The sequence below is a fragment of the Coenobita brevimanus genome, chromosome 104 (assembly GCF_032717465.1).
Source record: "Coenobita brevimanus isolate Jiangsu-jjx chromosome 104, ASM3271746v2, whole genome shotgun sequence".
Classification (NCBI taxonomy): Eukaryota; Metazoa; Arthropoda; class Malacostraca; order Decapoda; family Coenobitidae; genus Coenobita; species Coenobita brevimanus.
This window is the reverse complement of record NC_137057.1, coordinates 49,279,518-49,291,912: the sequence shown is the minus strand read 5'-3', so window position 1 is coordinate 49,291,912 and position 12,395 is coordinate 49,279,518. Positions and strand designations below refer to the sequence as shown.

At 42.8% G+C, this 12,395-nt stretch overlaps 1 protein-coding gene across 1 annotated transcript in view; it reads right to left on the bottom strand.

Annotated features, from left to right (window-relative positions):
• The window catches only part of pigs (GAS2-like protein pickled eggs), a 182,822-nt gene extending 171,695 nt beyond the window's left edge, over positions 1-11,127 (bottom strand). The window contains exons 1-3 of the mRNA XM_080285212.1: positions 11,017-11,127; positions 9,852-10,201; positions 8,406-8,541 (exon numbers count right to left, since the gene is read on the bottom strand). Coding sequence (XP_080141338.1) covers positions 8,406-8,541; positions 9,852-10,018 — 303 coding nt within the window. The 5' untranslated portion in view covers positions 10,019-10,201; positions 11,017-11,127. The remainder of the gene's footprint in view (positions 1-8,405; positions 8,542-9,851; positions 10,202-11,016) is intronic.
• Positions 11,128-12,395: the final 1,268 nt, after the last annotated feature.

Sequence of the window (12,395 nt, the reverse complement as noted above, 5' to 3'; positions counted from 1 at the left end):
TGGGAAAGAAAGAAAGGACTGTGAAGGGGACTGGAATTATTACCATAGGATGGGATGGGATGCGAGGAAATGGAAGGGGAGGAGATGGGATGGGATGGGATAAGCGGAGATGGGATGGGATGGGAGGAAATGGGAGGGGAGGAGATAGGATGGGATGGGATAAGCGGAGATGGGATGGGATGGGATAAGTAATGGTATGGGATGGGAGGAATTGAAAGGGGAGGAGATGGGATGGGATGGGAGGAAATGGAAGGGGAGGAGATGACGTGGGATGGGAGATGAGATGGGATGGGATGGGATGGGAGACGGGATAGGACTCGTAGGGCCTTTCAATCCCTACCCTTTCGCATCCCTCCCTCTCCCTTCCCTTTCTTCCCTTCCTCCTCTTTCCTTCCTTACCTTTTATCTCACATTCTCTAAGTAGTTTCCTCTCTCTCTCTCTCTCTCTCTCTCTCTCTCTCTCTCTCTCTCCCTGAATCGATAGACAGACACACATACAGACAGACAGACGAACAGATAGACAGTCAGGTCGATAGATAAAGACAGCAATATAAACAGCAAGATAAATAGACAGAGATAGATAGATAGTCACGTAGATAGACACCTAGACAGTTAGACAGACAGACAGATAGATAGACAGACAGCTACATGAAGAACGCAACAAAAGGACGAAAATCTGGGCCAAGTTAAGGTGAAAATACTAGACATCACCTGACCGTGTAAAGGGAGAAGAGGACTTAGGATACCTGGCCCCTGCTCTCCTAGTCGATCTCTCTTGGGGTAATTCGAACCTTCTCTTATCACCACTTGGGATCTAAGCGACGATTTCCCTTCTAATTATTTTTATTTTTATTTTTGATCTGGTGGTGTTGGGTTGCTGTGGGGAGGTGGGATGATTTTTCGTCTCTCTCTCTCTCTCTCTCTCTCCCTCTTTCGTTATATCCTGTACCCTTATAATGTCAACTAGTCAATTATCATTCTCCGTTATTCTCTCTCTCTCTCTCTCTCTCTCTCTCTCTCTCTCTCTCTCTCTCTCTCTCTCTCTCTCTCATTTAAAGACACCAAAAATCATAACATATAATCCATCACATTAGAGTCCAATCATGAACTAGGCTTTATCATTACCGCCAGCCGCTCCTCTCTCTCTCTCTCTCTCTCTCTCTCTCTCTCACTGTGCTTACAAGGGACCTAAGAAGTCTGTTCTCAAAGGAAATGAGAGAGAGAGAGAGAGAGAGAGAGAGAGAGAGAGAGAGAGTTTTATGTGAATGTATGCATGTGTGTGTTATGTATATGTATGTACGTAGGCAGGCGTGTACGTGTTTTATATGTGTGAGCGTAATCCTTCTTTCCCCACGAGGCAAAGTACAAACAAACCCCTTAGTTGAGCGTGAGGCAGGGTACACTGATCCACATATTAGCATGCCTCATCATGTACTCAACTCCAGCCCTAACCCCACACAGCCCCCTACCGTCACGCACACTCCTTATCCACCACTGCCACACACCCAATAAATGATAAACCCAGCAGCAGTAAATAAATAAACCCAGCAGCAGTAAATAAATAAACCCAGCAGCAGTAAATAAATAAACCCAGCAGCAGTAAATAAATAAACCCAGCAGCAGTAAATAGACACGATAAATACAGCATCAGTAAATAAATAAACCCAGCATCAGTAAATAAATAAACCCAGCAGCAGGAAATAAATAAACCTAGCAGCAGGAAATAAACACAATAAACCCAGCAGCAGTAAACACGATAAACCCAGCATGAAATGTGAGAAGTGAAATGTGATAAGTCTTGGTTATGAGGTACGAATGAGTCTCCTTGGTTACTAGTCAAATTAATCCACCAATACGACTACATGTGGCCACTAACAGAGCTGAGAGTTAGGGAAAATGTGATAAGTCTTGGTCATGAGTTGAGTCTCCTTGGTTACTAGCCAAATTTATCCCGGTACATCTGATCACTAACCGAGCTCAGAGCGTTAGGGATCTTTGCGTGAAATTTGATGTCTTGGTTATGAGGTAGAAATGAGTCTCCTTGGTTACTAGTCAAATTTATCCACCAATATGACTCCACTGCCTGACTTGGCTTAAAACTGCCATCTTTCCATCTTGAACGCCGAGTTGTAGCAATAGATCAACACTAGAATATGATGCTGGTCACGAAGAAGTGTTACAGAAAAGACGCAGTATTGTCTTTTTCTGCCTTAAAGTTTCAGAAAAATAAGCTGCAAAGGAACGAAAATCTGGGCCAAGTTGGAGTGACAGACGTATGGACAAAATCATCACTTTTAGAGGAAATACTCAATGACAAGTCCAATCGAGTTTTTTTTCTGAGAGAGAGAGAGAGAGAGAGAGGGAGACAGACAGACAGACAGACAGAGGGAGACAGACAGACAGACAGACAGATAATAATATCGATAAGTATGGGTAAGTTCGTCTACCCCACACAGCAAGCAATAGGCTATACTGTACATACAAAGAAGGGGACCAGTTTTTACTCTCTCTCTCTCTCTCTCTCTCTCTCTCTCTCTCTCACACACACACACACACACACACACACACACACACACACACACAGTGGCATATTACCCCACAAGGCCGATGCATGAGCCGCCCTTTAAGCTGTTCCTTTATTTAGGAGAGTCTGTCCAGCTCCGAGGCCAGCTCTGACGCTAACCGGGGCACCATAAAAAAGACAGACACCAACAGCGCCATGGATACGTAGTGTGGAGGGTTGTAACGGAGAAGGAGAGAGAGAGAGAGAGAGAGAGAGAGAGACAGACAGACAGACAGACAGACAGACAGAATTACTACTCAACTTGTACTACTACTGTTGCTACTACTACTCCTGTACTACTACTACTACTGCTACGAGAGAGACAGACAGACAGACAGACAGATAAACAGACAGACAGACAGACAGAATTACTACTGCAACTTGTACTACTACTACTACTACTACGAGAGAGAGAGAGAGAGAGAGAGAGAGAGAGAGAGAGAGAGAGAGACAGACAGAGACAGACAGACAGACAGACAGAATTACTACTCAACTTGTACTACTACTGTTGCTACTACTACTGCTGTACTACTACTACTACTACTACTACGAGAGAGAGAGAGAGAGAGAGAGAGAGAGAGAGAGAGAGAGAGAGAGAGTTACATAGAGTTACACAGACCACACAGACCTTACGGTCCCTACGAGGTGGTCCGGCCTTAATCCTAATATAGTGCATAGGAGCAGAAGAAAAGGATAGCACAGCAGAAGGCTCTCTCCCCCACCCTCCAGACCCTCCGGCATTTGCCGTACAGGAAACAAGAGAGGAAGTAATACCTTGCAGGAATGAAAAACCTGAAGGAATTTTATAGGATCGGCAGAAAGTAGAATAATATGGAAAAGGAAAATTTGGGCATACAGCCACATACTTACTCTATGCATGCAATTTTTTGTTTTTTGTTTTTGTTTTTATCAAAAGATGAATAGAATGTTTATCTATTATATATATTCTAAAATATTGTCTGTGTCTAATAGACAGATGAATGCAGACGCGAATATGCAATAATTGCTCCATCCTAATTAAACGATACCAATTGCGTCGAGATACATGTCCAGTCTCTTTTTAAATATATTTATGGTACCACTCTCAATCACATTCCCAGGGAGTTTATTCCATTCGCTTACAACAGAGTAAGTGAAGAAGTTTTTGGTTGTATCAAGATTAGCCCTCCTTGCTTGCAACTTATACCATTTCCTCGAGTTACAGTCTCGGCAATTACTGTGAATAGCTTGTTTGAATCAGTATTACTAAAGCCTTTTAGCATCTTAAAACATTCAATCAGTTGTCCCCTGAGTCTCCGTTTTCTAAGAGAGAATAGGTTTAATTCCTTGAGTCTCTCGAGCTATGGTTTATTCCTCAGGGACGGGATTAACTTGGTAGTCCTACGCTGGACCGCTTCCAGTAATTCTATATCTTTAATTAGGTGAGGCGCCCAAAACTGCACTGCAAACTCTAAGTGTGGCCTGACTATGCTTTTGTATAGGGGGATTACAATATCTTTGCTTTTATATGTAAAATGTCTTTTGATGAAGCTTAGGGCCCTGTTGGCTTTATTGGCGGCAGAGATACATTGATTTGAACATTTCAGATCGTCTGAAATTAGTACGCCTTGATCCTTAACTAGTGAGGACTTGCTAATGATTTGGCTCTTCATTTCGTAATCATACCTTTTGTTTTTTTTCCCACATTGCAGTACCTGACATTTGCTTACATTGAAGGGCATTTGCCATTTTTCTGACCAGCTGATAATTTTATTAAGGTCATTTTGAAGGCTAATTCTGTCTTCTTCAGTTAATATAGTGTTGCCGATTTTTGTGTCGTCTGCAAATTTAGAAATGAAGTTGTTTAGGCCAACATCGATATCGTTAATATACATAATAAATAGGACTGGTCCCAACACCGATCCCTGAGGAACATCACTGGTCACTGGAGCCCAGTCTGACTCCATTCCATTTATAACGACTCGTTGCTTTCTCTCACTTAACCAGCAACGTATCCACCTATGAATATTTCCGTCAATTCCAAGTGATCTTACTTTTGTCATTAGTTTATCATGCGGCACTTTGTCAAAGGCTTTCTGGAAGTCTAAGTAGATTATATCAAGTGACCTGGTACAATCATTCATTTTAAAAAGTGTATCGTAAAACTCAATTTAATTTGTCAAGCATGATCTCCGTGTTCTAAAGCCATGCTGGCTGTTCCTAATTACGTTATTAGTTTCTAGGAATTCAAGAGAGAGAGAGAGAGAGAGAGAGAGAGAGAGAGAGAGAGAGACAGACAGACAGACAGACAGACAGACAGACAGAGACAGACAGACAATTACTACTACCCCTACTATTACTACTATTACTGCTACGACTACTACTATTACTGCTACCACTACTACTACTACTATCTGTGTGTCGGGAAGGCTGCTGGAGACATTCTTAGCGTACTGTCCTCCGCCTATCGGCTCATAAGTCAGAATTCCGAGGTTCCCCCTTTTTTATTATTATTATTATTATTATTATTATTATTATTATTACTATTATTATTATTATTATTTGTTGAATGACTAGTTCTGTTCATTTCAAAGGACCTAGACCCCAATGGGATATCTTTCTTTTTCTATCTATCTATCTATCTTTGTCTATCTGTTTATCTATCAATCTATCTACCTATCTATCTTTCCTTCTACCTATCTATCTACCTATCTACGATCCAACTTTCATAAATTAATAATTTGTCACAAACATTCATTAATAACGTCCACTATTTTCAAACCAACGATGACAATACTCAAAAAAATCATATAGAAAAAAAAGCCCAACGATCACCACTTTCAAACTCAACGGTCGCAACGGTCACAGCATTCAAAATTAAAATCTGTGCTGGTCGCTTTCACTTTCACGCTCTCCGCTTGACCAGTTAGTCCGTTGCCTGAGGGATACCGTTAAACCGACCCCCACTATTACCGGGTTGCGCTGCGGGGGTGAAAAGAGCCGCGGATGTGAACTATTATTAACGTAGCTAAGGAATTTCGTAAGATTCTTCGTAGTTAAGAAGCAATTTCGGTTCTTTCGTAGGCGCTCTGTTTTGTGTTTCGCGTTTTTCCTGTTCCGACGTATCTTTTCTGTCTTTATATTTCGCGTTTTTCGTGGTTACGTTTTTTAAAATTAAGTTTCGTGTTATTTGTATCAATTTCGTAATGGAGTTGGTTTGGTTTCGTTACATCTGTGCATTTCTTGGTTTCGTTTTGTCCGTAAGTACCGTATTCGTTATGTCTTTGGTGTTCGTGGGATTCATTCGTAAGTTTTGGATATTCGTCATGATTTCGTGCCTCCATCTTCGTACTGGGATATTCGTTGTTTCCTAAGTTTCCTGCGTTCGTGATTTCGTGTCTTTACTACCCCCGGGCCGCGCTCTTCCACCCCACCCACATACTCTCTCCTAGTTAGTCTCTCATTCCCCATCCTCTCCATCCCCATCCATTCTTCTCATTCTCGTCTCCTCTCTCCTGCTCCACCTCACTCACTCTTCTAGTCAGTCTCTCACTCTCCATTCTCTACACCCCATCCCTCCATCTCATCCCCGGTCTTCCCCTCTCCCCCTCCACCTCACTCACATACGCTTTCGTAGTCAATCTCTCACTCTCCATTCTCTCCAGTCCATCCCTCTATCTCATCCTGTCTCCTCTTGCACCCTCCAACTCACTCACATACACTCTCCTAGTCAGTCTCACTCCCCAGCGGTGGCTGAATAGGTAGAGAGGTGGCCTGCAGTCCTAATGTACCCCGGTTCGAATCCCCGCTGTGGCAGGGAACAGTTTAAGGATTTGAATTTCATTAAAGCAAACTTTACTGATCTACCAGAAGACCCGCCATGCCGTAAAAATACCTCCGCTAATACCAATACACCAGTCCTGTATGAGACGGCCCTAATATGTATGCAATATGGACGGTGGGTGTTAGCGCCGAAGTGGCGACACGTGGAGGTGTATGATTATGTAGGAGGACTGCTGGGCCTTGGGAGCAGGCAGTGAAAACAATGCCCAGAGTCAGGCACACACGCGCACACACACATACACACACACACACACACACACACACACACACACATACACACACACACACACACACACACACACACACACACACAAACAACCTACCTGTACATACATAGGAATATACACATACAGTACATACATACATATACACAGACTTACTTACATTAGGTACTTCGTCCTCGGTACCAAGTCATTTAATGCCGGTAGTAGAAAATCAGGTAACAGTACATTCTCCCTTGGTCAATTAAATCGGTAATTATAGGCTATTAGTGACGGCTGATAATTGACTTTTACTTATATCCGTGTTACGTAATGGTTATCGGTTCATTTAGCTCTCTCTCTCTCTCTTCCATTTATCTCTCTATCTCTCACACGCTAAGGTAATTGCTCTTAACACTGATATCCCCCCCCTCTCTCTCTGTCTCTCCAACACCGGATACATCAACCCTCTTATCTGACACCCTTCCGGCCCTTACATAAATATCATCAGTAAGATTAGGTTAAATAACACCTAAGTTGAGACAGACCTGTACTAGAATAGGTTAGCTCTGAGGTGAGAGGAGAGGTGAGGTGAGGTGAGGTGAGGTGAGGTGAGGTTAGTTAGATTGGGGAAATATCTAGGAACATCAGACTGAGCTAGGGATGAGAGTATAAAAATAACAATAATCAAAATAATAATAATAATAATAATAATAATAATAATAATAATAATGTATATATTGCCAGACACGTTAATCTGGTAAGGTGTGGCCACAGTCAAATCGCCTCCACGTCGCCCAGTCCTCTATCATTTCGCTGCCCTTCCTTCGTCTCACACCCCCTCTCTAATACCAATATATCTCTCCACTCTATCCCTCCATCTCATCCTTGGTTTCCCTCTCCTCCTCACCCCATCCACCTCTCTCGCACAGCTACACTCTTCTAGTCAGTCTCTCGTTCTCCATCCTCTCCACATGGCCAAAGCATCTCAGTGTATTTCTGTAACCATTTTCAATCACATCCACATCAACACCACACTGCTCCTTTACTTCCTCATTTGCCCTTCTGTCTCTCTACGTAACTCCACATGCTCCACATCCACATCAACACCACACTACTCCATTTACTTATTCATTTGCCTGTCTGTCTCTCCACGTAACTCCACATGCTCCACATCCACATCAACACCACACTGCTCGTTTACATACTCATTTGTCTGTCTGTCTCTCCACGTAACTCCACATGCTCCACATCCACATCAACACCACACTGCTCCTTTACTTCCTCATTTGCCCGTCTGTCTCTCCACGTAACTCCACATGCTCCACATCCACATCAACACCACACTGCTCGTTTACATACTCATTTGTCTGTCTGTCTCTCCACGTAACTCCACATGCTCCACATCCACATCAACACCACACTGCTCGTTTACTTACTCATTTGCCTGTCTGTCTCTACGTAACTCCACGTCCACATCAACACCACAACACTCCTTTACTTCCTCATTTGCCTGTCTGTCTCTCCACGTAACTCCACATGCTCCACATCCACAGCAACACCACAACGCTCTTTTATTTCCTTATTTGTCTGTCTGTCTGTCCCTCCATGTAACTCCGCATGCTTCACACATCAACACCACAACGCTCCTTTACTACCTCATCAGTGTCTCTCTATATTACTCCACATGCGCCTCTCTCTCTCTCTTTCTTTCTTTCTTTCTCTCTCTCTCTCTGAAATAACCAGAAAAAAAAACAAAAAAAAAACAAGGCAGCTAGTGCAAACTTACACACACACCAAAAAAATCTCATGGTACTCACCGCACACAGAATCTCTCCAGTTTCCAATCTCTCGAAAAAATTGTCGACACTGATATCCAGATTGTATAAACTGTTGAGCCACTCCGCAAGATCCTCCTTCATAGCATATAGATACTCCTCTGATGTCTTGAAGGGCCTGCGGAGAAAGAGTAAGGAAGATTATTAGCTGAGTTGCAGGAGGAATATGTTTAGGTAGACCCTTCTTACTCTAACCTGGCCTAAAACTGCCACCTCTCCATCTTGTATGCTGAGTTTTAACAAGAAATTAACATATGATAGTCACGAAGAAGTGCTGGTGTCTTGAAGGGCCTACAGAGAAAGTTAAGATTAGCCAAACTGAAGGAGGAATACCGGTATGTTTAGGTAGACTCTTCTTACTCTAACCTGGCCTAAAACTGCAACCTCTCCATCTTGTATGCTGAGTTTTAACAAGAAATTAACACATGATAGTCACGAAGAAGTGCTGGTGTCTTGAAGGGCCTGGAGAGAAAGATGAAGGAAGATTATTAGCCAAACTGAAGGAGGAATACCGGTATGTTTAGGTAGACTCTTCTTACTCTAACCTGGCCTAAAACTGCCACCTCTCCATCTTGTATGCTGAGTTTTAACAAGAAATTTACACATGATAGTCACGAAGAAGTGCTGGTGTCTTGAAGGGCCTGGGGAGAAAGATTAAGAAAGATTATTAGTCAAACTGAAGAAGGAATATGTTCAGGTATACTCTTCTTACTCTAACTTGGCCTAAAACTGCCATCTCTCCATCTTGAATGTTCGATTTTAACAGGAACTTGACAAATGATAGTCACGAAGAAGTGCTGGTGTCTTGGAGGGCCTGAGGGTTTATCAGTAGAGAATATTAATGAAGCTGCAGGACAGAGATATGAGAAGGTGTGAGCTGGTGGGAGGGCAGGAAAATGAAAGAAGGCAAAGTGACATGAAGGGGATTAGTCTTCGGCCACCCCTTACCGGATTAAGGCGTCTGGCAATAGATAGACAGACATGTATATACATAAATAGACATGTAGATAGATAGACAGGTAGACAGATAGATATATAGGTAGACAGACATGCAGACAGACAGGATTTATAAGTTGAAGCATACTTTTTTCTCTCTCTCTAACTTGGCCCAAAATTGCCGTCTCCCCATCTCCAATGCTGAGCTGTAACAGGTAAACACTAGAATATGATAAGAGTCACGAAGAAGTGCTACCGGTATGCAAAGGATGTACACTGAGTTTCGTGAAATAAGTTGCAAACGTAGTAGTAGAAATAGTGGTGGTGGTGGTGGTGGTAGAGCAGTAGTAGTAGTAGTAACAGTAGTAGTAGTAGTAGTAGTAACAGTAGTAGTAGTAGTAGTAACAGTAGTAGTGGTAGTAGTAGTAGTAGTAGTAGTAGTGGTAGTAGTAATAATAATAATAATAATAGTAACAAACACCAACACCATACCTGAACGATCGTGGCTCCAGCAGCATGATCGAGTCGCCATCAGTGCAGTCAATGTTTACATCCGTGCTGGAGCGACTCGGCCTGACGGCATTCTCGCCACTGCAGTTCGTTTTTACACCATTTTCGGCTGCTTCTGTTTGACCCACGCAAGTCTCAGCAGCCGACATGATGATTTTGAAACAGGGTTGGGCGTTGAGGAAAATGGTGAAGGATTTTGGGGGGACGTGGGGGGAAAAATCAATTATCTGGGAATTTCTGTTTTTAGGCCATCGTCCACTTCGGTGCCACGCCAAGTCGGGTCCGGAATCAATAGCTTTATTTTCTTTTTTGCTTAACTCGTCTATCTTTAACTGCAATAAAACACATGATTATATTAATTCTCGTCACTCACCAGCAAAAATACAAACGTTTTAGGCCAACATTCGTACACATTTTTTTTCTCATTTGTTTCCTTCTCGATACGGTAAAAAAATCGTCCCACGTAAACCAGAAGAAACTGATACCTCTCTTACTTCGTAGACAAAGGGTTAAGGAGACACACACACACACACACACACACACACACACACACACACACACACACAGTGGTAGTAATAGCGACTAGTTGTAGGTTAGTTGAACCTGAACGTGAACTCGGTGGACTGCAGGCTGAACTCGTCCGTCTCTTGAAGTTCTCCATCCTCTTTTCGGGGAACAGGGAGGGAGCTGAGGGACATTGCATAGTCAGGCATCTCCACCACCCAGTTACATCGTTGCCATGTGGGCATGTAATTGCCACCACGTGAAGGCGTCCCTCTTTAGCACCACACACACACACACACACACACACTGCATTCACAAGACCGAATTAATGAGCTTCAATAACCCAATATAACCCACTCAACTGAATACAATCGTCTGGTGTTAACTGGCATAAAATACTAGTTAAACATATCAGGAATGGATTAATATTTCACTCCACCATCAAATATTCCGAGGTTAATATCGCCTTTCAAATCTTCAGTATCGACTGTTCTTCTGTACACTTCACTAACAGGTAAAAAATATATACATCACTGTTTTGCTACACACGCAACGATTGCCGCTTAAAAGTACCGAATATCTGCCTTCAAGAGCAATATTCCACTCCACCATTGATCATTCTGGTTTCAGTATGGCCTCTTACACTCTCAAGATTGGTGATTATTATGAATTCCGCTTATGGGGGATGCGCTAGCGAGGGGCGAGTTAGAAGGAGACAGAGGGGCGCGGCAGTACACCACCCCTATCACTTGTTTATCGCACACTGACTATGCGAGGAGGAGGAGGAGAGGAGGTGGAGGTCCGTCGGAGCTCCAGGGTTACCAATCCAAGTTTACAGAATTCGCTAAACTGTCGCTAAGCTTCCACCGAAAATGTTAAGAATGAAGCTACCTTATAAAAGCATTTATAGAATATCGTTAGAAATTGTGCTCAAGTTTCTTATGCATCACCAGAAGTCCGTGATATCTGGAGTATATCTAGAAATGGGTAAAATCTCTGGAATATAAGCTTGCCCCTTGGTGACTTCACGCGTTGGTATTGATGAACTAAGAGAAGTTGCTCGATTATACAAACGTCCTGCTTCCCCCTATCCGCTGAAGGGAAGATGATGGACTACAGAGGGGCAATTTCTACCTGCAGTTTACCGGGTTCACGTTCAAATGAGCCCGAGGTTGTGATGATTGCTTCTAGGCTACAAAGATTATTTTCTCTGATCTCTCCAGGGCAGATTGCTTTTTCTCAGCTTCAGACAGACCTGCCGAATTTAGGAGGGAAGGAAAGAATGTGGTTTTGGAGATGAGGTGGCTTGGTGATGAAACAGTTTGGCGTTGAAGCACAAGGAGGAATGGAGGGAGGGTCACTCAATGGGATGTTTTTCAATTGCCCCTGTCATAAAACCAAATTTCTAACCTGATAGGAGCGGAGAGAAAATAAAGGCCGGCAGATACAAGGAAGTGCCAGGAAGAGAGGTGGGACAGAAGAGAGGAAGCCCCGTAAGAAGGCCCTTTTCAGTCGTCTCTTACAAGCTGAGATACTGGGAAAATATTTTTTCTCCCTTCCCCAGGGGTGTATTTAAGAGGATCAATAAAGTTTAGTTTCAAATCCCCAACTTCAAACAAATCACTCGTTTGCTGAGTTAAATCACATGCAAGCAGGAGTACTATAGAGGATTTTAAATTGCGAGAATTAAAGGTCTTCAGATCTAGCGGAAAAAGGTAAACAGAAGACGGATTGACACTCTAAGACTTATTTATTCACTCTCAGATGAATACAATAATGTGACATTAGCCAGAGTAGAATGTTACAGCTGTCTCGACCATGAAAAGGTAAAAAGTTACATATAATGTTAAATGTTTCCGTATCTAGCATAAAATTAAAAACGTTGACAACGCTGCGACTGACTCCATCCTCCAGCTGAGATAAAGATGCCAGACGACGCCACGGAATTTAACTCTTAATAAACGCCTCAAGTGCTACAGACAATACAATTTAACATTCATGCGCCTTCACAAACCTTAATAT